Source organism: Hipposideros armiger, unplaced genomic scaffold, assembly GCF_001890085.2.
Source record: "Hipposideros armiger isolate ML-2016 unplaced genomic scaffold, ASM189008v1 scaffold_443, whole genome shotgun sequence".
Lineage (NCBI taxonomy): Eukaryota > Metazoa > Chordata > Mammalia > Chiroptera > Hipposideridae > Hipposideros > Hipposideros armiger.
In genome coordinates this window covers 1593382-1618267 of record NW_017731793.1, presented here as the reverse complement: position 1 = coordinate 1618267, position 24886 = coordinate 1593382, and the positions used below count along the sequence as shown (strand labels likewise).

At 53.3% G+C, this 24886-nt stretch overlaps 1 protein-coding gene and 1 long non-coding RNA gene across 3 annotated transcripts in view; one reads left to right on the top strand and one right to left on the bottom strand.

Moving 5' to 3' along the window:
* Positions 1-23110, top strand: part of BCR (BCR activator of RhoGEF and GTPase) — a 141506-nt gene extending 118396 nt beyond the window's left edge. Inside the window, exons 14-23 of the mRNA XM_019665405.1 lie at positions 377-451; positions 3047-3144; positions 5529-5660; positions 16966-17025; positions 18046-18155; positions 19491-19630; positions 20551-20685; positions 21362-21467; positions 21982-22144; positions 22513-23110. Coding sequence (XP_019520950.1) covers positions 377-451; positions 3047-3144; positions 5529-5660; positions 16966-17025; positions 18046-18155; positions 19491-19630; positions 20551-20685; positions 21362-21467; positions 21982-22144; positions 22513-22602 — 1109 coding nt within the window. The 3' untranslated portion in view covers positions 22603-23110. The remainder of the gene's footprint in view (positions 1-376; positions 452-3046; positions 3145-5528; positions 5661-16965; positions 17026-18045; positions 18156-19490; positions 19631-20550; positions 20686-21361; positions 21468-21981; positions 22145-22512) is intronic.
* Positions 23111-23659: 549 nt separating this feature from the next.
* LOC109394883 (uncharacterized) overlaps positions 23660-24886 on the bottom strand; it is a 14089-nt gene continuing 12862 nt past the window's right edge. For both annotated transcript variants that reach the window (XR_002126539.1, XR_002126537.1), the window contains exon 3: positions 23660-24553. This is a non-coding gene — a long non-coding RNA (uncharacterized LOC109394883). The remainder of the gene's footprint in view (positions 24554-24886) is intronic.

Below are 24886 nucleotides of genomic sequence, written 5' to 3'. Positions count from 1 at the left end.
CACACCTTTGGTTGTGCTGCGTTTTGCATTCACTGTCTCATCCACTCATGTACACTCAGTCACACACACAGATATGTGCATGTGCACATGCACGCACGCACACCCGATCCATGTCACACGCTACCCTGACCCGTCTCCTGTCCTTATTACGTTTCATCTTGTTCACTGTCTGCCTGTATTGTGAATACACAGATTCTAAGGTCCGCAAGACAGAGGCCACGGAGGCTATGTCTCTGGTCCGACATCGCCTTGCCCTGTGCTTGGGCAAATGGCTGCCACAGGGTGCCTCCTTGAGGATTGATTGTGAAGCAGAGCCTGTCACCTGCCTCCCTCTGTCAGGAGGACAGACACTTACCTCTTTTGGTCTCTTGTACAGATGATGAATCTTCCGGGCTCTATGGGTTCCTGAATGTCATTGTCCACTCCGCCACCGGCTTTAAGCAGAGTTCAAGTAAGTGGCTGATGTGTGGAGGAAGGCCGCAGGGCACTGAGCCAGAGGGTGTGGGGAACCAGGGAAGTGGCTCAAATTACCATCAGGCATCTTTGACCCCTGACCGCTGAGGTGCCGGTGCTGGCTGACTCCCACGGGGTGTGGAGTTGTTTTCCTGGAGTGTTCCTGCCCTTTCCCATGCCTGTCTCAGGTCCTGCTGGTGAGCTGACCCCTGCAGGCAGTCTTGTAATTGCAGGGACCTGAGTTTGCTGCCGACAGACAGGAGGACCTTGGTCCTAATCAGCAAGATTTGGCTGTTCTGATAAGCTGAGTGGATACCCTTTTCCTCCTTCCCCTCCAAGGCGGTGGGCGTTCTCTCCCAACTCCTGGAGCTATGAGAGCCGTGAGGTCTGGTCACATTTCGTTCAAGGGACATCACACATTGCACCTTTCAGCACGGCACCTCCACACAAGCTCTCAGTGTCCCTCGTGGGAGGACATAGAGCAGGCACTGTTCTGCCGAACTTTCCCACTGTTGCTGCAAAACAAGAAATCCACAAGCCACAAAATAGAAGATGTTTAAAACCATATATATATGAGATAAGGGACTAGTATCCAGAATATACAGAGAACTCTTACAACTCAATACTAAAGAGACAACCCAATAAAACAAAAAAATGAGCAAAAGATTTGGGTAGACACTTCACCAAAGAAATACAAATAGCTAATAAGCACATGAAAAAATGCTCATTGTCATAGGGAAATGTAAATTAAAGCCATAGTGAGCTACCACCTCATACCCACTCAGAGAGTGATAATCAAAAAGATAGTGTTGGCAGGGATGGGGAGAAATTGGAACCCTCAGACACTGCTGGTGGGGAGTAAAATGGTTCAGCCACTCTGGAAAACAGTTTTACGGCTTCTTAAAAAGTTCAACATGACCCAACAACCCCACTGTAGTATTTTCTCTAGAAAAATGAAAATATGTCCACAGAAAGACTTGGGCATGAATGATAAAACATCGTTAGTCCATGCCGTGGAATACTGCTCAGCAATAAAAAGGAAGGAACTGACACAGGCAACAACATTCAGAAACCTAAAAAAAAATAATAATAATTATGGGGCCGGCTGAGTGGCTCAGTCGGTTAAGAGTGCGAGCTCTGAGGAACAGGGTCACCGGTTCGATTCCCACATGGGCCAATGAGCTGCGCCCGAGCTGAGCTGGCGCTGAGCTGGTGAGAGCGTGTGCTCTTAGCAGCCAGGTTGCCGGGTTCGACAACTGTATGGGATGGTGGGCTGTGCCCCTCTCCCCCCGCAACTAAGATTGAACATGGCACCTGAGCTGAGCAGCCGTGAGCTGCTGACGGGCAACCGGGTGGCTCAGTGTGCAACAAGATTTCTGGTTTGATTCCCGCATGGGATGGTGGACTACGCGCCCCCCGCCACAACTAGATTGAAAACGGCGACTGGACTTAGAGCTAAGCTTGCACCCTCCCCAGCTAAGATTGAAGGGTAACAACTTGACTTGGATCTGAGGGGTCCTGGCAAAACACAATGCTCCCCTCCCCAATTCCCCAATAAAAATCTTTAAAAAAAAAAAAATCCTCAAACCATATACTTAAAATGGGTGGATTGTATAGTATGCAAATCATACCTCTGTAAAGCTGTAGCATACATAATTGTTTCCCTGGGCCTGCCTTTCTCTCTCTCTCTCTCTCTCTCTCTCTCTCTCTCTCTCTCTCTCTCTCTCACTCGGGCTGTCCCCTAAATACTGGTGTTTTTTTGGGTTCCATTGGGCCTTCCTCCTTCACTGCACTTATCCATTCTTCCAACCCTCGAGGGCCCTTCCATCAACATAGATGACGCCCACAACTGCCTTCCCATTCCCACTTCTGTCCTCCCTCTATCACCTTGCCATCTATCTCCTCAATGTCCCATATTCTAAACTCCATGACCCCAGACTAAACCTGTGACTGTGGCCTCCAAACTCATTCTTATTTGATGTCCTGCCCCAGTGAGAGGCGCCACCCCTCACTGCTTAGCCAGGCCAGAAACTGTCATCCTGTTCACTGGTCATATCAGTGAGCTGCCATTCTCCCTCCTTGCAGTTCCTTTATCATCTCTGGCCACTTGCCATGCCCTTTGTCCAGCCCTCGGCAGGGGCCTTCTCCCTGGTCCGCACCACTAGGCCTCACACCTCCTGCACCCCACGACTCTCTTCTCACTGCTTTCAATGCCCAGCATTGGCCTGCAGCGCCTTTGCCCCAGTTTACCTGGTAAAACCCATAGCAAGGTCTGCACAGGTCATAGGCGCTTCCACCAGCTCCAAGTCCCCTGGTGGTGATGTCCAGTGTGCCCCGCCCACCAGCTGTGGGGCCCTGTTCACCTAGGGGCTTTAGTCAAGGTTTGCTGAGTGACCAGGTGAGCGAATGTTATGAGAGGTGCCAGTTCCCAGCTGCATCCGCAGGGCAGAGTCATCTAGTGAGGGCTGGTCTGGCCGTGTTGTATTTAAAAAAAGAAAATCAAGACCATTTTTTCTGATTTCAAAAATAGCACGTATAGAAAATGCGGGTAGTATGGGATGTGCGCTCACCCTCTCCTGTCGCCCTCCCACAGATCTGTACTGCACCCTGGAAGTGGACTCCTTTGGGTATTTTGTGAATAAAGCCAAGACACGAGTCTATAGGGACACAGCTGAGCCCAACTGGAATGAGGTGAGGTGCTGCTTCCTGCAAATCTTAGATGCGGATATTGTCCTCAGAGTCTGAACCCCCAAGGGCTCCCCAACGGCTTCCCCAGCTGGCTGGCAAAGCAGCCAGCATTCCGGGAATCTCTTGGGGGGAGAGGGTGACTCATCCAAGAGATGTTATCTCAGGGTTCCTGAGAACGTTACCGTCCCTCCCCCATCACAAAGAAATGACCTGTTTTGCTGGAGAAGTGTTTGGAAAAAGAACTTAAAAGGGCCTTTTGTGCCGCCTTTGTTACTGCTTAGTGTTTAGCTGGTAAGTTTCCATAGCGTTTTTTCCTCAGAAGTTGGAATGAGCTCTCTGTGACCCTCTTGGTTTCCGGAAGCCTGGGGCTCTGCCTTGGGGGCTGGGATAGGGACCTGGGAGGAAGGGTCTGTCCTTTTTGCTTGTCCCTGGTACTGGATATGTGGGTTGCTGCTCTGTTTTCCTCCTCTATGGAGAGCTGTTGTGTAACCTGCTTATCCAGCTGGCTTACCTTGAGCCTTTGGGAGTAAAGGATGATGGCAGAGCTGCCAGTCTTGATGAAATCCCAGATCCACGAGAGATGCCATGTCTGGGCTTCCGGAGCAGCTGCAGCCCTCAGGGCCTCATGCTTGAGGATGTGGCAGAGGCAGCCGGGTTACAGAGAACTGCCACCCACCCACCTGCTCCCCTGCAGAGGAGGAAGCTAAGACCCACTAGGCTGCCTGGTCCCTGATGGGTCAAGTAGATAGTGGGGTGGTGGGGCTGGAACCCAGGTCTCATTTCTCAGCACCCAGTACTCTGATCATTAGACTTGCTGCCTCATTAGGACTGGGGTACAAGGAGCCGATAGAATTACCTGGTCATTATAGCTCTGGGCATTCCTGCCGAAAGGCCTGTGTGGCTGCTGTGATGAGGTGGGGATCAGAGCCAGGTGGATTCATCAAAGAAAGCTTTGCAAACGGCGAGAGGGCCGTGACCTGATAGGCAACAAGGTAGGCGTTCTAGACACCATGAGGAGGGTTCAGGTGCAAGCCAGCAGTAGGGGCTCGAGGGACCCAGCAGCAGGTCACCAAGCAGCCGCCCTGGCTGTGCCTACACATTCTCCAGGGGCCGTACGTGCTCCTGGCACACATACTCTCCCCACCCCCATTTAGGCTCAGAAGTACCTGCTTTGGTTTTTCTCCCTTCACCTTTCTCCACTTCCCCATCAAGAACTCATGCCCGGGCCGGCCGAGTGGCACGTTGGTTAAGAACTGGCTTGGGATGCCAGAGGGCCCCGGTTCGGATCCCACATATGAGGGCCAGTGACACTGCCCTCCACAGCTAAGATGCTGAACAACAGCTCAACCTGGAGCTGAGCTGCCATGAGTCGCCGGCGACGGCGTGGGCTGCAGCCCCTGTGGCAGTGGGTTGCCATGGGTTACCGTGTGTAGCCAGCAGCCAGCGTGAGCGGCCAGCGGCCGCAGTGAGCAGCCGTCCAGAAGCTGGCGACTGATCTGCCTCACCCTGGAAGAGCACAATGATGGTGCCAACTTGGGCCAGTGAAGCAATGTCCTCCACAACTATATTGAAGAACAAAAGGACAGCAACTTGTCTGTTCCCCTTCCCCTAATTCCCCAGCACTGTTCCCATCCCCCCAATTCCCCAATAAAAATCTTAAAAAAAAAAAAAAAAAAGAACTCATGCCCACAAAAGCATTGATGTGAAATGCAGAATTTACTGAAGGTATGTGGGATGATGGAGGAGGCAGTTAACACCACACACACCCCCAACAGACAACTTGAAAGCCCACGGGAGCAATTCTTTCCTCTTAAGTCCCTCTCTCTCCTCTACCACAACCTGGATTTATTTGTATTCCCTTTCAGACAGACTTTACTTTTCAGAGCATCTTTAGTTCCATGACAAAACTGAGCAGAAAAGACAGAGATTTCCCATTATACACCCCGCCAACGTGCGCAGCCTCCCACACTATCCACGCACCAAGGTGGGACATCTGTTATAATCAGTGAACCTATGTTGACACTCATTATCACCCCAAGTCCATAGAATGTCTGCATTTGTAACCAGCTCCCCTGAGCTGATGCAGACACCATGGGGATGGATCGCCCTCTGAGATGCTGGGTTACAGAGTTTGGATTAGGTCTGAGAGTCACTCAGAGCTTCTATCTATAAGCATCAAGACTGGGTCACAATGCGATGCTCACAGGGATGCAGGCTCTCAGGAGGGATTGAAGTAAGGAGCGTCTCAAGCCCTGGGCCCATTGGGGCAGTGAGGAAGCTGTTTGAGGAGCCACGGTTCAGAGGACCCCTTCAGCCTGTAGCCCTGACTGCCACACGCTTGGACCTGTCTGTTAACGCGGGACTTTCCTTCTTTTGGGGGGCTGTAGGAGTTTGAGATTGAGCTGGAAGGCTCCCAGACCTTGAGGATTCTGTGCTACGAAAAGTGTTACAACAAAACGAAGATCACCAAGGAAGACGGCGAGAACACAGACAGGATCATGGGAAAGGGCCAGGTCCAGGTGAGGCCGCCCCATCTGTCTGTCTGAGTGTCTGTTATGCCCCATCTTGTCCCCAAAGGAAATCCAGTGAAACTTGTTTTTCCAGCTGGGGCCTCAGTGCCTCAAGGCAAACAGTTAGCTGGTGCTGTGTGTTGCGGTGGGCAGTTATGAGGCCAGCTCTTCTGGGAAAAGCACAGAAGTCTCAGTCTACCCATTTGGCGCCCCCTCTCTGCCTTCTGCACCCAGGTTTCAGAGGGTGCAATGCAGGCAGAGGTCCCCCCAAGAGTTGGTGGAAAGCCCCCTGGTTGGCCAAGAATAAGTGCCCATATACGACCAGCAAGGGGTCCCGAGTCCTCAGGGAAAACCATCTGGCCCACAGTCCTTCAGAAGTTTACCCAGCCCCTGGAAACACACCACCAGCTTTCCCACTTCTCGGCAGACAGGAGCTATGCCACCCGCTTTGTTTCTTGTGGCCTCACCTGCACAGTTCTGCTTCCCATGGGAGAAAACCCTGGTTTCAGCTTTTCTAACAGGGCATCTTACCAGACCCAGCTAAGCAGTTCCTCCCACCCTTCCCTGGAGCTGGGCACGGACTGCTCCCTGCTCCCCTTTGTACCCTCAGTTCCTGGGATGAGGCCTCCAGCGAAAGTGGGTTGGGCATTCCAGGTGCTAGTGGGACTGACAGGGCTCTCCAAGAAGCCCCATCTCCCATCCCTAAGGGCAGGAAGTAAAAATCCTGTGGTGAAATTCTGAGCAGCAAGAATGACAGAGAGAGAGGGTGATTTGTTCCTGAGTAATTTGTCGTCTGGTGTGAGCCCACATACTCATTATTCAGACCAGCAAGTCTTCATTTTGCGGTTGCTCTGGTTCCCCAGGTTCTTGGGAAATGAACCTGTCTGTTTTCCCACTTAGAAGCTTATTAGGGAACTCTGACCCAGGGTCACCAGGAACCCCCTATACCATGAGACCAGATCTAAACGAAGAAGTGCTCCTCTGACCACCCTGTTCTTGCCCCCACCACCCTCCCACAAGCTCCTAGGTAACCCTCAGACAGGATCTGGGACTGGGCTCTCCGAAGGTGGGAGTAGCCCAAGGTGGTTGGGAAGATCCATCTGAGGTGATGCGCCAGTGAATTGACGAAGGTTTGGGGTGTGTGTTGAACAGTGGATCAGCCTTGCCCAGCACAGGACTCTCAGCTCCTCTGTCAGGTGGAGGTGGTCTACCAAGGCCAGCTCCTGGCCCACAGCTGCTCAGTGGATGTCCTGGACCTGAGACCTGCCTGTGGCTTGGATCTTGGCTGAGAAGGGGATGGTTCCTCCTTGTTCCCTGTCAGCCCCATTTTCCATCAGGCTATTCTTCGGGTCTTGGTAGAGGAGGGCTTCCGGGTTGAAGAAACAGAAATGCAAGGCAGTGTTTGTCAGCCATCCCACTTCTGGGCTTCTGATCAGGGATCTGTGACCAGCCAGGTCCCGCCCTCCACTGGGGCCCCCCTTCCCATGGGAGCTTGGTGTGGGTCCCACCCTGACAGACGGATCGTTGTGTGGGGGCGGCTCGCATGCGTGATGCTGATACTTCCTGCGTCACAACTCATGTGCGCTGAGACCAGCCCTGTATTTCCACATAGCTCTCGTCCACCGTCTTGGCTTTATGGGGAATCCCGTGGAGTGAGTCAACCAATGGATGGACTTGTGTGCTCTTGACAGACACTGAGGCAATTTCCAGATTTTGCTCTTCCGTGAGCATTCTGGTTGGTGCTGGGCTCCTTAGAGAACCTGTGTGTTTTGACACCTACCGAGTGACGGTCATAGCTTGTCCCTTTCAGTCTTCAACCTCTGCCCTGCTACTCAACGACAACCGCACTCCCTTTGCTCCCCCTCCCGCCTCCCTCTCCATGTTGGCATCTGCCCCCAGCTTGGGCACCCCACCCACACCCAGACCCAGACCTACATCTTGCAGAACCGCATGGCAAGCGAAGGATGTCAACAGGCTGGGTGCCCGGCTCCTTTTTTCAACTCAGATTCCACTGACCTTTGACTCAAATCATTCGAATTCTCCATCACTAGAGTCCTGGGGATGGTGGGATTTGAACCAGGGCCTCCAAGCATTGTCGCTGGGTCACCGGGGGGGTCTCAGTGGAAAAGAGAAAAGATCCCATACTCTCCTTCCTCTTATTGAATCAAGATCTCTTTGGAAACCCTTTGCCACAACCTACTGGATATAAACAAAATATTTCTTTAGGCACAACCTGTGCTTTCCGACAGTCTGGACGAGCCAAGTGCGTGCTTCACCCTGTCCTGGGGAAGAAGAGAGCAGTGAGGTTGTGGGGGGCCGGCAAGAGGCATCTCCCCAAGTCTCTGGTTGTTCTTTGCTCCTTTCTACCTGCTCCCAGCCTGTGTTTCTCTGTCCATTTTGCTCTGAGAAATGTTCCTTGGCGAGAGCTCTCCAAGGACCAAGACATGAGATGGGAGGGAGGTAGAGGATGTGGGCTCTGTTTAAAACAAACAAAAAAAAAGTTATTCATGACACTTGTTGAAACATCAAGGCAGGCTTTTTTATAAATATAGATTTATTTGTCACCAACAATCCAGTTTTAGAATATTCCCATCACCCCAAAATGATTTCCTCATTCCCATTGACAGTCATTTCCTGTTCCCACCCCCAGACCCAAGGACTGTCGAGACTTGTGTAGGCAGCGCGGCAGTAGGATTTTGCAACAGGGAAGACATATGGGGCTCAACTCGGAGTACGACAAGGAAAAGTGGGGATTTCTAGCCAAGAAACAGGGTGAGGTGCTGACAGTGGAGAGAAGTCAGAGGAAACCTCAGGGATCAGAGGGGGTGGTTCTGGCTGAACAGACCTAATGGGATTCTTGCCAAAGGCGGGCCCGGGGATCAGACATCACCTGGGTGCAGTGGGGGATGAGGAATTTGATCAGTTGTCAAGGGAAATTCTGGATGGGGGATTCTGGCTAAACTGACTTAGCAGAATCCTTACTAAAATCAGCCTCTCAGACATGCCCAGGGATGAGGCCTAGTTGAAAAAACAGAGCTCAGAGAAGCCTGGCTAGGGTTTGGTCAAGGAGAGACTTTGTCGGCTCCTCTGCCCCACCGCACTTCTGTGACCTAGGAAGAGTCGTCGTTCACTTGTGTCCTCACCTGTAAGCTGGGGTGGGAGCCTTCAGTGTCAGAGGCGGTTGCTGTTATTATTGGTCGTCATTGTTAGTGGAGAAGGCGGGCTCCGCTCCACCCTTCTGTCTGCTTCGGTGGGAGGGATGAGTGGGAAGTCTGGCCCCTGAGCCACCATTAGCTGGGAAGGAATCCCAGCGCAATGTGGGAGGCTTTGTGACTCACATCATAGGTGGCTGGCTTGGGCCCTGGAGACTCAGGCAGCAGCTTGTTAATGAACCGGGATCCCCAGGAGGAAGAAGGAAGGAAGTCAGAGGAGGAGAGGCGATGATGCTCTGCCACCCCAGCCATGCCTCCTTCTCTCCCCCAAACTTGCAGATACTGTTTTCTGTGTGGGGGTGCCTGGGGGAGGGCAACCATGACTCCTGGGGCCCAGCCCTCCTGAGACCAGGTTTTTCCCAGTAAACTCAGGCGCCTTTTCAGCGAGTCCATGTGGGAGGGGCAGGTGGCCCTGCATGATGTCCTGCTGCTGAGGATGGGGTGAGGATGGCATGGCCTATGTCCCCTCAGGTGCCCCTCGCCCCCCATATGCACCTTGACTCATAAGTTGAGTGGAGAGCCTCTCCTGTGAGGTTGGGAAGGCGTGGCATCCTAGGAGTGTGCCAAGGCGGCCAAGGAGACAGAATGCCCTGCGGGCCCCTTCAAAGGGCCATGGGATAGAATCACATCTCCAGCAAAGCTGCTTACACACTTGTCTGGCCAGGAGGCATGAGTATCATCTGAGGAGCTGGGTCCCAGTCTCCCAGGGCTGGAGTCTGGGATCAGCCTGGTTTCTCTCCCCTACATGGTGCTGATGAGCCAAGGGTTTAGGAACCACCGCCGGAGTCTTAGGGTTTGGTCTTTGCTCTTCAGATGACGGTCCTGGGTGAGTTTCTGGGTCCCCACTTCCTCTCTTCAAAAATGCAGGCTCCATTGAGAGGAAGGTGGAGGGTTCCACCTCCAGAACCTGGGATAGGTGAGCTGGTTTGTTCAGAGCATCAAGCCCTGGGTCAGAAAAGCAAAAGGACACAGTGTACTACTGGGACACAGCCTTGGGGTGCCAACTATCCAGATTCAACAATCCGAGCCATGGCGGGCGTACAGGTGCAGAGAGCCTGGTGAGGGTCTTCTGCGAGCCAGTGCCGAGCTTCAGCAAGCCGTCTGAGCAAGCAAGGCCAGCCCAGTCTATCCTCAGACACCAAGAGTACCACCCTAGTGACCGAGGGCCTCCTGCACGCCAGGCCCCAGGGATCTTGAAAATAAGACATCTACCTTGAGGCTTCACAGTCCAGCGAGCAGAGAGGCTTGGTGAGAACGGATGCTACAGACATACTGAGAGACTGAGCAGGCCCTGCCCGGGGCGGCCAGGTGGCTTGGATGGTGCAGTCATTTGGGGAGAGTCGGGACAGAGAAGCCTTGGGATCACTGGGCTTCAGGGGAAAGATGTTCCTAGGTGGAGATGTCAACATCCTAAGCTCCAAGACCGACAGGGAGCCACAGGTTTATGGGCGTGCACGGGTCTTGGTGTAGCTGGAGGGCCAACTGGCTGAAGGAGTCCAGCCAGTAGCCTGACTGGGTGCTGCCGAGGCAGGACCAGAGCCTGAAGGCACCACCCGAGTGCCAGAGCTGGGACCAGCATCCAGGAGTCATCACCAGGGACAAAGCCTGGGACAGCTGGAGCTTTGCAGCTGTTCGGAACTTCTTCCTTCAATCTTTTTCTTCTCTCTTCTCTGAATTTTCTGTGTTCCTGAGTCGCCTCAGCCCTGTTTCTTCTACTTTGAGGGTAACTTTATATCAGGTCCTAGAATTTTGTCTCCTTTCATTTCTCCTGATCTTCTGTGTGTCTGGCTGGGCTCACCACTTGCTAGTGGGGGCATCACTAGAGCTGGCTAGGGTTTTTTGTTTTGTTTTATTTTGTCGTTTGTTTCTTTTGTTTTATGTAAGTCTCAGGTGAGACTGGGGCCTGGGTTCTGTTGTTTGACCCTTGCTTTATTTGAAGCCGGTGCTTAGTCTCTATGTAGTTTCCCAAACTTCTCTGCCAGACTGTTAACTTGCCTCGTGGCAGCTACACTCCAGCCCTCACCAATCTGTGAGGTCTGCCCACATTTGGGCAGTCTCCCTATTGGACTGCCAGTTCTGTGGCACGTGTACCCCAAGAACCCACTAGAGTGCCTGGCAACAGCTGTGAGAATGTGGAGATGCCACCAAGACATAAATACATGTTCATAGCAGCCCTGACCATGACAGCCCCAAACTAGAAGGACCCCAAGTGTCCATCAGCAGGTGAGTAGATACACAAAATGTGGCACATCCATACAGTGGAATGTTATGCAGTCATAAAAAGGAAGAAAATTCTGACAGGTGCTATAACGTGGATGAACCTTAAGGACGTTATGCTAAGTGAAATAAGCCAGACACAAAAGGACAAGTACTGTGGTGGTTCCACTTACATGAAGTTCCTAGAATAGGCAAATTCCTAGCAACAGAAAGTGGAGTAGAGGTTATCAGGGGCTGGAGGAGGGTAGGAACAGGGAGTTACTGCTTGATGGGTATAGAGTTTCTGTTTGGGAAGATGAGAAAAAGTTCTGGAGATAGTGATTGTTGCACAACATTGTGGATGTACTTAATGCCTTTGAATTATGCACTTAAAAATGGCTAAAATGATAATTTTTATGTTATGTCTATTTTACCACCATATTTTTTTTTTTTTTTAAGTTAAAATGCCCACAGGGTGCCAGGATCAGCATGGGAACTCAGATGGGGCAAATCACACCTTCCATGACAGCCCCGACCACCAGAGGGCGCAGGTGACCCCTGCTGGGTGGAGGTGGTGGAGAAGCGTTCAACTCCACTTCCCCTCCCTCAGCCATCCCTCACAGCCTCACCTGTAAAAGGGGCCGGCACCTGGTTCTCAGCAGCCCCCATGCATGTAGCGAATGCTCACTCTGCCAATATATATTTTACTGTATATACATTAAATATACTTATATTACATATAATATACATATATACCTGAGCACAGAAATATCACAATGAGTAAAACAGACAAAAGCCTTGTCCTCAGGGAGCTTACATTCTAGCTGGGGAAGCAGACATCAAGTAAAATTAAGACAATAGCCGTGGGGACAACGTCAATCAGGAAGGAGATGGGGCGAGGGGGGAGACGTGGTTTTTATGTGGGTGGTCAGGGATGGCGGTTACTGTTACACAGGCACTGAGAGTCCCGCCTGCTGTCACAGAGGATTATCGCAGAGCCATGCACATTTTCTCCACACAGCCGTTCACCATGCTGGGACATCCTGTGTGCTTTGCGGGGAGGGGTGCCTTTCTGGGTACTTTGTGGGAAGCTCATATGGAGGAGATGTGACCCATGTCACAGGGACGTGAGCAGGAAAGAAACTGTCGCCTCTTAAACAGTGACTTGGAGGGCTCTGGTCCAAGGTGTCTTTTGCACCAGGAACATAAAATGGATAATGTTTGTTTTTAACAAATGTTTGAAGGAGATTTTAGGCTGTAAAAGTTGTGAACATGTAACCGCATGAGCAAATTCTTCTTGTACAGATTTCCCAATATTTGTCCTGAAGATGCGTACCACTGTCACGTGGAGAAAGCGTGGCACGATGACCTGGACCCTCCTTGTTCTATTGAGGTCCATTTGGGGGCCCTCTATCTTTTTTATTTAACCGGTATACTAGACAATGCATCCATTTTAAGTGTATAATTTAATGATTTTTTAGTAATTTACAGAGTTGTACAACGGTCACCTACAATAGTTTTATATTTCCATCACCCCAAAATGGTTTCCTCATTCCCATTTACAATCATTCCCTGTTCCCACCCCAGACCCAGGCTGCTCTGTTTTTTTTATCTATAGATTCTGCAGATTTATGTGAATGGAATCATATTGTATTACGTAGTCTTTTGTGACTGGCTTCTTCACTTAGCATAATGTTTTTGAGGATTGTCCACATCATAGCTAGTTTCAGTACTTCATTCCTTTATATGACTGAGTCATAATCTGTCATGTCTGTTCATATATTCATATTCATATATCATCAGCTGATGGACACATGGGTTGTTTCCAGCTCAGGGCTATTACGGTTAGTACTGCTGTGAACATAGGCACACAAGTCTTTGTGTGGATGTATGTTTTCTTTCTTCTGGTGTAGATACTTAGGAGCAGAATTGTTGGGTTGGTCAGCCACATTTAACTGTGAGGAACTGCCCTACTTTTGCAGAGTGGCTATAGCCTTTTACATTCCCAGTGGCAGCATGTAAGAGTATCTGTTTCTCCACATTCTCACCAACACTTGTTATGGTCTGTCTTTTATCATAGCCATCCTAGGGGAGGTTGCTCTATCTTTTTAAGTGGTGCTAGAGCTTTGTTGGGATCGGAGAAGGGCAACGAAGTTAAAACTGTGGATGTTGGAGCTCAAGAGAACAGATCGTGGTAATAAGAGGAGAACCGCCCAGATTTCTGTCCCAGGGAGGTGCTCTCATCATCTCTTAAAAGATCCACCCCAGGGAGTAAGTTACGGTACAAACACATGGAGCTCAGTCAGGAGCGATGGGAAAGGAAGCCCTGCTGGTCCACCCTGGATGGTGACGGTGACAGAAAGGACAGCACAGTCTCCAAGGAGGCGATTGAGGAGAGAATGGCATTTCCTCCTGTCGACACTGCAGTCCTGCCCCTCCCTCCTTGGCCTAGGGTGGGTGAGAGGATACCCTGTACTTGTCCACCAGTGACCCATCTGGCCATGCCTACTACCAAGCCAGGAGGGCAGCGCCTATAGTCCTCAGCCAGGCTGCTTCAGGACAGCACTCAAAGCCTGCCCTGCCTGGACTAGGTTCCTTCCACCCACTGCCTACCTGGAATGGACTTGAAGTGTAGTTTTCTAAGCAGACCTCAGGGCAACTGTCCACCAGGCCCACCACCCACACTTGTTCTTCTGAGACCCTCACCTTGCTCAGCCCTGAAGGGACAAGCAGGACCCAGAGCATCCTCCTGAGAACACTGGGTGTGAGCAGACACGCCCCCCCCCCCCCCCCCCCCCGCCCGTGCAGTCCCCATCCCTGAGCAGTACGCACCGCACCGTTGTCACTGCGACCTTGAGACCATGAGGGGGCATGCAGAACACTCACATTTTCCCCGAGACATCCATTTCTTGGTTCTTTCCCCTTGGTCATCTGTTTTTTCAAACCCCCAATTGTTTACTTCTCTGGTGCTTTAAATAGCCACTCAAGAGACTGTGCCAGTCTTGAATGTTGTTTGGGCTGGACTGAGCGACTCATGGCCTTGTCGCCGTGTTATTCTTCATGCTGCTTCCGCTCTGCTTAGCACGCCCTATTCTTTGGCGCTCAGCCAGCCTTTCCCACCAGAGCCGCCATCCAGAGCCACTGTGAGGGCTGGGGGCCCAGTTACGAGACACCTGCAGCATTGTGGCCCAGGTCTCACCCTGGAGGCCAGCTTGTGCCGCAGCCTCTGGGGCCAGGTGGCAGTGGGTCTGGACCTCAGTGCTGGGAGTGGATGATGGCACCGAACCCCTCATCCGTGGACCAGCTATTCGGGAGTGGGTGTGGGGTGTCCTGTGCCCTGAGTTCATCTGAGGCAGTGCGTGTCATTATTGGGGTTACTGGCTGTGGTATTGCACGCCAAGGAGAGTCCCCCGAGCATGTCCTGCCATGAAGTGGACTGGCCAGGCAGACATATTACTCAGTGTCCCAAACATGCCAACAGGAAACCAGCCACTGGAAAAGGAAGCTTAGGTTTTCTGGGCCTTAGAGAGAACTGTGACACGATGCAGTTCCCGTAACTAATAGGCTACTGGTGGGGGTGTGTTCTCCACACACAGACAAAAAACAGAAAGGAGTGATAGGAAGCTTTGACCGAGGCAAGCCAGCTGCAGGGGCGGGGCTTCCTGAAAGTCCTAGTCAAAAGGGCAAGGAGGCCGACAGCGCCTCATGCTCCTGTCCAGCAGTGCTGACCTCTCAGAGCAGTAGAACCAAGGATGCGAGAGTCGCTGTCCGCCACCGCCGCCATGCAGGGCCTCCTGCGGTATTTCCACTCCAGCCGCACCGCCCGGAACCGGGCTGAAAAGCACCTGTGTTGTGCTCGGAGCACCGCCCTGTGGACCCACATCCGAAACCTCGTGTGCAAGGGCAAGGTGGGCCAGCGGGTTGGCCGTGGTCTCTCGGGGGCCACATTGGGGCAGGGTCCCTGCTGCCTTGACGTCCGCTGCATTTGCCAGTTCTCAGTTCTTGAGGGGAGAGGGGCCCCGTGACTACTGTTCTTCGGTGAGAAAGGGAAAGGCGCCCCCTGCCAAACCTGCTTGTTTCCCCTTTTGAAAACTCCGAGCGGTGGTGTTGAGTGAACTCTCCTCGGGAGCGGGACGAAGGGCGCCTGCCCCCTTCCTTCCTGGGCGGCCAGAGCACTAGAGTTAGGGGTCACGGAGCAGCTGTACACTCCCCTCACCGCCGCCTGCCGTGCTTCGTCTGGTCGAGAGCTGAGAGCTCTGCTGGCCCCAGAGTGTGGAAGGGCCCTGGTGTCACCCCCTCTTGTCTCCCCTGGGGGAGGCGTTACCTGGGATTCTCTCTAATGGGGAAGCACCACTGCGGAGGTCTCCTTTTCTGAGTGGTTTGAGACCGCTGGTCCCAGCCTACAGCCCTGCCCCTCAGGGGGGAGTCCCTGTAGCCTGGGAGTGTGACCCCTAAGGACTGACTACCTGCGACAGATGCCGAATGAGAACCAAGGGGAAGACGCTCTGCCACTTTTGGTTTTTCTGGGTCATTCTGTCTCTATATTTCAGATCCTTGGGAATATTAACTAGCAGCACCTAGAAGGGGAGGTTGAGGAGGCTCACCCCCCCTCACCTGGAACAAGCCTTGTGTGGAGCAGGTGCACCAGACAGGCCCAGGTACACACACCGGTGAGGTAGACGCAGCTGGGCCTTGTTTTCCAGCCACCTCCCCCATACAAGGCCCAGCTGGATGGCTGTGGCCTCTCAGGCCCCTTGCAGTGGATAAATGTGTGATGCCTGTCCTGAGCCCCCCTCTAGACCTGGCATTAGACTCAGTACCGTCATGTGTTTGCACTCGTGTGTGCAGAAATTGTGAGGCATGGTCCCTGCTCTTGAGTACTTGCCTAATAGTAGTAGAAATGAACCGTAGTCTGAAGCAAGGAATGACATCACGAAGCCCTGTGTGAGGAGGAGTGGCAGGTTATATGCTGTCGGACAGTGAGTCCCTGACCTGGCTTCACTCCAGAACCACCTGGGGAGGTTTCTAGTTATTGGAACCTCGGCTCCCACCCTGAGCTGCTAGTCTAACTTCATGGGTGGAATCCGGGGCCGTATTTTTTTAAGATCTCCCCAGAACGAGGGAGATGGAGCCCTCATGGATGGGAGCTCATGGCCTGACCACTGAGGGTAGGGTGTCTTACAGTAGCACAGACTGTTAGGTGACATTAAACAGCATGGTCCTGCAGATCAGCACTTGGACAATGTTCTGCGGGGGTAGAAGTTTAGAGGGGCTTCCTGTAGCCCCCTCACTAACTTTGTGATGTGGAGCTGGGCTCTGGCTCCTTCTGCACCGGACCGTTAGCCACAGGACTGGCCTGGTTTGGAGGCCCCTCCTGCACGAGCTCCTGCAGCCAGACCACAGTGTACACTGTGGGGAAAACAGTGTCTCGAACCCTTAGATGGCTTTGCCCCCAGGAAGTTGCTATTGAAATGGGGCTTCCCGAAATGTCACTTACACCGACTCTTCAGCCCCACCTGAGCTGCATGTAGCACCTGTAATTGTTGGTGACGGGGAACAGGGTGGCCCCCTAGCTCCTGGACTCCCAGCATGGACTTCAGCTCCCATCTGGACAGGATGGAGGGAGAAGCAGGGTACAGGGCCCCGAGCTGTCACCAGTTCTTACCCAGGGTGAGCCTGGGCCCCAGACAGCAAAGATCTGGGAGCAGATGGGCTCTCAGGTTTCGGGGTTTCCGGCAGGTCCTCTCCTCTCTCTGGACCCAACCTGGCCTCTGGACAGAGGTGCCTGCCGAGGTCCAGCTCCGATTCTGATGTAGATGTAGAGAAGTAGCAGGCTTGGGCTGCTCCCTGGCAGGGCCTCTGCCCAGACCCCAGGGCCTCTGATAATCGTGACTCCTTGCTTTCAGCTGGACCCCCAGGCCCTGCAGGACAGAGACTGGCAGCGGACCGTCATCGCCATGAACGGGGTATGTACCCACAGGGCTCTGTTCGTGCCCACTTACCCCAAAAGGTCAGGGTCGCGCTGGTTTCTTCTAGAACAATTGGAAGGAGGCTGAGCCTGGGCTAGTGTTGGAGGGAGAGGATGTCTGGAGGAAAGAGAGGGCCTGCAGAACAGAATTGCTGCACAGGAAGGAACCCATGTGGTGGCTGGAGTGCAGTCGCCGGCCAGGCACCGAGCATCCCTCCTGAACACTGATCCAGTGGCACGACTGGGACAGGCAGGACCTCAACCCTGGAGTCGCCCATAGAAACTGAGACCCCTGATTAGTCCTCAATGCCCTTAAAAAAATATTATCGCACAGCAAGAAAGGTCTGGGCATATATGACAAAATATTAACATTTGACAGATAATTCATGGCTTTTTATTATATTATTCTCTGTACTTTTTCTCTCGTTATCCTTTTATAATGAAGAAAGATACAGAGAACAGATTGGTGGTTACTGTTTTGGGGAAGGCATTTCCGAAAGGAGAAGAGTAGGGGGCGGGCGAAATGGATGAAGGGGTTCAAAAGGCACAAACTTCCAGCTGTAAGATAAATAAGTCCTATGGAGGCCATGAACAGCACGGTGACTGCAGTTAATAATACTGTATCGTGTATTTAAAAGCTGCTAATGAGTAGGTCTTTCTCTCACCACAAGAAAAAAAAATTGTAGCTATGTGAGGTGCTGCATGTTAATTAGATTTAACTATAGTGATCATTTCATAGTATATACGAATATCTAATCATTATATCTGAAACTAATAAAACGTTATGTCAATTCTATCTCAATTAAAAAAAAAAAAGAAGCAGCAGGGACTATGGGTCTTTCAGCCACCCTAAGCACCCTGGCCCTTGCTGATTTGGACTGGGGACTTCCTCTCGGGGCGGCCCTTCCTCACACTGGGATTTTGGCCTGCTTGTCCTGGGGGTGGAAAGACTCGCCCCAGGAAGTCAGCCTGTGAGGACCAGACGTGTGAGAGGGCCATTTCTCGTCTCCCCCTGCAGATTGAAGTGAAACTGTCAGTCAAGTTCACCAGCAGGGAGTTCAGCTTGAAGAGAATGCCTTCCAGAAAACAGACAGGGGTCTTCGGAGTCAAGATTGCTGTGGTCACCAAGTAAGTGTCAAGGGGCTTGGGCTCTCATGCCCCTTGTCCCCCACCCCCCAAGGTGTTTCTGAAGGAAAAGGTAGGTATGCGTCTCTCCTCCCTGTGCATGGCACAGTCGCTGCACAGGACACCTCGCAGACCCGTGGAACACTGTGTGCTTAGCTGCCTCCCTTGTTTACTGTAAAACTTGTCCCCATCAGCTCAGGAACGTCCTTGTCCCCTTCCTGTGCAGGTAGGCTTGCCCCCACACAATTCCCAGAACTGTGTGAGGACAGTTTTCTTCCTGTGCTTTGAGTTTGTCATGATTAGGGTTCCTGTTGAATGATGGCAACCCCTGCCCCTTTAGTACGGGTCAGTTGCCAGGAGAAGTCTGTATGTTGGCCTGAGGGCAGCTCTCAGGGACAAAGGCCACTTCCGCCCAGAATCCATTCTCTTCCCCAGATGGAATCTGGCCAAGCCACTGACCTTGCTGGTTGTCAGGGCCAGGGCCTGTATTAGGAATTCCGCAGACACCTATTTGTGTCCAACCACTGCTCCTCGCCCCCAGCTCTACCCCAGCTGTCCCCGCAGCGCCTCTGGAAGGCTCCGGGCATAAGCAGAGAGGACTCGTTCAGCAACTATCCCAAATAAGCTAATGAGGGTTGCTGGAAAAAGAGCTTTGCTGCGCTCCTGAATCCCATTGCTAAACTAGACTAACGCTAACCCTCCAAACAGTATCGTTTCCTGTTTTTTAAATATTCTTACTCCAGTGTCCTGTGTGGAGGAGCTAGAATTGTCCGTTGTTAGGACTTGGAAGAGAAAAGCATTTAGAATGACAGGATTCAAACACCGATGTTAGGCAACCCTGTGGAGTCATGCGTTTAGCAGACAGTTGTGTGCCTGCTGTGTGCAGAGCTCGCTCCTCAACTGGGGTCTGGAGGGGTTGGGGATTCTCCTCTTGCACAGCAAGTGGATGGCAGGGACGAGGCTAAGACTGGGTCCCATCTCCCTACTCGGAGACCAGACTGCTTTCTAGGATGCTACCTGTCAACCCAAAGACTGGGATCTTTTAACTGGACTTCCTGTGGCCTCGTTCGCTTAGAAAGGCCTCTGACCTTCCCACCAAGATCGTGCCTAACTCCCAGGGCATCTGGCTACCTGGAGATCTTGGAAGGACCCTGATAAGGTATAAACAGTGATAGTCATGAGCTTTCAGAGTGGACAAGGCTCTGTATGCAGCCCAGGCCCAGAACCTTCATTACCCCCTTCTCCAGGTGTCCAGGTGTGCAGACAGGTGACGGTTGCACCCAACTGTGGCTCAAGCCAGGGCTGCCGGGCACTAAAGGTGTTTCCTCTCCCCTGCAGGAGGGAGAGGTCCAAGGTGCCCTACATCGTGCGCCAGTGCGTGGAAGAGATCGAGCGCCGGGGTATGGAGGAAGTGGGCATCTACCGCGTGTCCGGAGTGGCCACAGACATCCAGGCACTGAAGGCGGCCTTTGACGTCAGTGAGTGTCGGCCCTGGGCGGCGTGGAATGGAGATGTAGGCGTGGGGCCCGTGCTGACTCTCAGGGTGCCCTCTGTGGCCCGTGCTTGTTAGATCACCCTCTGCACTTTCTCTTCACTTAGGGTTTTATTAGTTTTTAAATGAGAAGAAAGGGGAGTTGTAGGCGGATGCTCTGCAGAAGCCGGTTCTTAACCCTTTTAACTGCGTGCCTCTCACTGAGTTGGACCAGGGGCTTTCCTGTGGGGCAGCCCTGCCTTTTTGCTGGGGCTCGGCCTGCTCACCCTGGGTTGGCAAAGAGGTGCCAACTGAAGCCCCGGGATCAGTGCGGCCTGACCAGCGGTGAAGCAGTGTGAAGTGCTCTGAGGTGACCGGGTCCAGCTGGTGCTATAGTGCCGCCATCTCACTCACCCTCACACACCAATAAGTCGTAGAACAGCCCCAGTTGCCAGACAAAGACCCCAAGACCCCAGAGGGCCTTCAAAGTGGAAGGTGGCAGAGCCAGGACCTTGTGCCTGCATACTCCACGCTCCCTCTGGGCGACCACATGGGCCTGGCCTACGGAAGAGAGGGCAAGTGGCTACCTGAGCCCAAAGGGAAGACTCCAGTTTAAACACTAAAACGGAGCAAATAATTCAGTGTCTTCCTGTTATCAGAAGACACTGCCAGCTGGGCAATTGCTACAGGGCAGGGCCACCTGATTCCCGTCCAGGCGCTGTGTCTGTCCGCCTTCATGTCTGCTCCTTCCCCAGCAGTGGGAAGGACGTATGGGAGGATGCTTGAAAGGAGGAAGATGAGCTATTAAAAGGGGAGGGGCCGCAAAGTCATCAGCCTGGGGGCTGGATGTGCTTAGCTGGGGCAGGGAGAGCGGAACTCGATGCAGGATCTGGGAGGAGCTGAGTTCCATTTCCGTGCTCTGTTCAGATAACAAGGACGTGTCCGTGATGATGAGCGAGATGGACGTCAACGCCATTGCCGGGACTCTCAAGCTTTACTTCCGCGAGCTGCCTGAGCCCCTTTTCACTGACGAGTTCTACCCCAACTTCGCTGAGGGCATCGGTGAGTGCAGGAGGCATCGCCCGCTCCCCTCCTGTCCACTGTGCCCCCTCCACCATGGCCTGCATTTCAGCCCAAACTCTGTGTGTCGTTGGGGGACCGAGAACCAAGCCAGTCCTGGAAGGGCTCTGCCCATCCTCCAGGGGCTTGTCCTGCTCCCCTGACCCCAGGTGCTGCCCTGTCAGTGCACCCACCTTCAAACCCAGGCTGACCCTAAGTCAACCTGGAGGGTGGTGTCCAGAGTGGGGAGCACTGGGTTACGGGGTAGCTGCATCCTCTACACCCTGCCTTTGGGGCCCCTCAGTAGGGGAGCTGGTCCCCCAGTCGTGCACAGGGTGATAAGGGAGCCTGGGGCCTCGCAACCCTCCTGCCCCTCACGCTTCCTGCTTCATGCATGCCTGGCTTCCCATGCCTTGGGTTCTTTCAACCGGGAGGCAGGAGTGGCCGCGTCGGCCAGGAGGGCAGCTGTACCTGGTGCCTCCTGACACTGTCCCTGTAGTGCCTTTGACCCCTCTCAGACAGAGAAAAGATGTTCAGGGGGGCTCGCCCCCACACAGGCATCTGCCACAATGTCCTTACTGGGGCTAGTGTTATATGAGCCAGGACAATGATGGGCCGTGGCAGAGGCTTCCAGCCCCCGGCTGTGACTCCAAGAAGTAACAAGTCCCCCGACCTGTAGCTCTTTCAGACCCTGTTGCAAAGGAGAGCTGCATGCTTAACTTACTGCTGTCGCTTCCGGAAGCCAACCTGGTGACCTTCCTGTTCCTTCTGGACCACCTGAAAAGGTAACCCCTTGGTGGACCTGGGGCCCCAGGACCTCCAGGCATCGAGGGGAGGCTCCTTCTGTGACCCACTGACTCCCGTCAGACTCCCTGGCATCTGGGGCCTTCTCTCCCCACCCCTGTCTGGGGTTACTGCCCTCTGGGCACTAGAGCCATTGCCGCCCTCCTCTCTCCTCACCACCCTTCCCCCCTGCAGCGTGGCCTTAAGTGAAGGGTGAGGTGCTTTGGCCACAGCCAGCGGTGTGCTTGGACCCTCCCCTCCTCAGGTCATGACCCAGCCACCTGCTGGTCTCAAGTATTCTTTGTCCTGAAACCCAGAAGGACTGGGGTGGGGTCTGCTTTTCAGCAGAACCAGGGATGGGTTAGCTGTGCTGTGGAGCCATCCCAAGGCAGACAGGGGTGGTGCCTGCTGCCGCCACCACATTCCCAGAGGACTCCAGGGTGGCCTGGCCCCTCCATCTTGCCTTCGTCCTGAAGGCAGTGTCCCAACAGCACCCTCTGCTTTGGCCCTCCTCAGGGTGGCAGAAAAGGAGGCGGTGAACAAGATGTCCCTGCACAACCTCGCCACAGTCTTCGGCCCCACGCTGCTCCGGCCCTCAGAGAAAGAGAGCAAGCTCCCTGCCAACCCCAGCCAGCCCATCTCCATGACTGACAGCTGGTCCCTGGAGGTTATGTCCCAGGTACGAGGAGACAGGCCCCAGCCCACAGCGCCCAGCTTCACAGAGGTGGCCTCTGCCTGCCCCTCCCTGGTTCCTGCCAGGTGTTCCCACTCCAGTTCTACAGGGGCTGAGGTGCAGAGAGGGGGACTTGCCCGGGCCACGTGGCTAGGAAGAACGGGGAGGGCTCTTTCCTCTGCACCTTACGGGGCTCCTCAGGCACCCAGATGTCTTGCTGATAGGGTCTCGTGTCACCAGCAGGAGCCTTCAGTACCCTGAGCTGGCCTCATGGCCTTGGTTACCAGGCCCTGGGCTCTGACCAGGAAGACCTCCCACCTGCAGCTGTGAGCACCCCTCTGAGCCACTTTCCTCCTCCTGCTCTGCCCCGGCAGGTCCAGGTGCTGCTGTACTTCCTACAGCTGGAGGCCATCCCTGCCCCAGACAGCAAGAGACAGAGCATCCTATTCTCCACCGAAGTCTAAAGGCCCAACTCCATCTCCAAGAGGCCGGCAGAACGGCCTGGAAATCTCCTAGTGAAACGGGCCATCCACAAAGCGGGAACCAAACCTTCTGGAGGAGTAATTGGGCCACCCCCAAGGGCCAGGCCATCTGCCAAGAGACAGCTAGCTACCCAAGGCAAAAGGCCAAATGACCTGGGCAGTTCTGGGCCCCCAGCCTGTGGGCCTACGAGCTCTCAGCTGGCCTCAGGCTGTGGTTTTCCATACCGCCACCAGAGGGCGCCCCAAGTCAGCTCGGCTCAGAGTGCAGGCCTGGCGCGGAACCAGGCAAAGGGAGTGGTTTTTATGAACTTAACTTACCAGAGTTTAAAAGATTTCTACTGGATCACCTGTCAAGATGCACCCTCTCCGGAGAGAAGGGAAAACGACCAGATTCCTTCACTATCGTGTCTTGAATAAACACTGCTGCTGCTTCATACCATGGGGGCCACAGCGCGTCCCTCTGTGGGTGGAGGCACTTAGATTTCCTTGACTTAGACATTCTATTCCTGTGTGTAACAGGGTTTGAAAAGCTAAGTCAACACTGTAGCGTTGGACCCCTTTCACCTCCTTTCTTCGCTTTCTTTCTAGAAGGATCTCTGCAGAAATGGGTCTTCCTGTTCTGTCCTGTTGCATTGTTTTTGCTGTTCATGTGCCCCTTGGAAGGCAGCTCCCCATGTAACGTCCAGGACCGGACACCAGGGGGCGGGAGGCCCAGGCTGCGCACTTTATGGCTTGTTCTCCAGGGAGAGTGACCCCATCCCAACTGTCCCAACCACCCTGCCCGGCACACACTCTTTTCTTCAGCTTAAAAAGGCCTTGATCTCTAGCTTACCCCAGCCTGCTGCCCCCTCTGCCCTCACTCTCCTCCTAATCGATCTCCATACAGATCGCTTCCGCTCCTTGCTCTCTGCTGAACAAACTCAGTAAACTTTTGTAAAAGTTTCCTCTTGGCGGCATCTTGCTGACAGCTTGTTTTAAACTTTGATCCGAATAGCCTTTTGATACTTGAATATTTTTAAGTTTTATACATAGTTTCTAATTTTTTTCCTAACAGATTCAGATACCTAATAAGATATTAGAATGTACTCCGTGGACAATCTGTGTCCCAGCGGTATTTTGTCTTCCTCCAAGCGCCAGCTCTGTTTTCATCAGGAGCCATTTCTGAAGTCTCCTGAGCACCAGAAATGTGGGAGGTTAGGAACAGGGGCTGTTCCACAGGCCGGGCTGAGGGTGGGGACCCCCATTCCCAGAGCAGGAGGAAGGACAGACCTGCCCACCCTCCCGGCTTTCCGTGGACCCGACATTCCTGGTAACCCCCTGACCATCTGACGTAGAGGAAAGAGAACTGGGGGAGCCACTAAGTATTTTGCAGAAACAGGTCTATGAACAGTTATATCATTTCTTTAAAAAAGACGGGTTGGGGCGAGGAGAAATGAAAAGAAACTGTAAGAGGCAGCTGCAGGAAGAGGAGGTGTAGCTAACCAGAGGAGGGAAGCCATGGTGTGACTCAGGAAAAGGTGTTTGATTGTCATGTGATTATACCAGTAACCAGTGGCACTGTCCCGTGATCCTGCCCATGTCCCTGGCGGTGGGAGGGCTCACCCAGTACGTCGATGGGTAGCTCCTGCCCAAGACCACAGCAACGGGGGGGCCACGTGGCCCTCACTCTCTCCCCTGCCTGTGGATCTGCCGAGCCAGGGGGCAGAAAACGATGAAGTCACTTGAAGGTCTTAGTCTGCACATTGTATTTATTTAGTCGTACTTTTTTCTTGCAAGGAGAGCAGACCCACTATTTTAAAGCAGTGCCACTCTCCTGGGGGACGAGGGCAGGGAGCAGGGTCCTCTGCCCTCCACACGTTTCTGGACTCAGTGGGTTTCCCAGGACTCCTCCGGCCTGGCTTCCCTCCCCGTCCATTTCAGCAAACCTCCAGCCCTGCAAGGGAAACACACTTTGCTTAGAAAAGCTAGACCCAGCCCTTGTTTCTATTCTCCTGGTGTCTCATGATTTGCATCTGTCGCATTGAAACTGGAAAGCAATATATCAATGTCTGTGCCAATTTCCATTCCCTCCCCCACCCCTCCCCCTTTTTACTTTTTATTTATATAGAATGTGTGCCGTTTAATTATGAAATGACCACTCTTCTGTAGCTGTAAAAATGGTCCTTTGCCGGGCCACAGTGGTGGCGGTCACTTGGGATCCCCAGCCATCCTTGTCCCATCTAACATGCAGGCCTCTGGATTGGCCAAGCCAGCAGGGAGCGGGGGG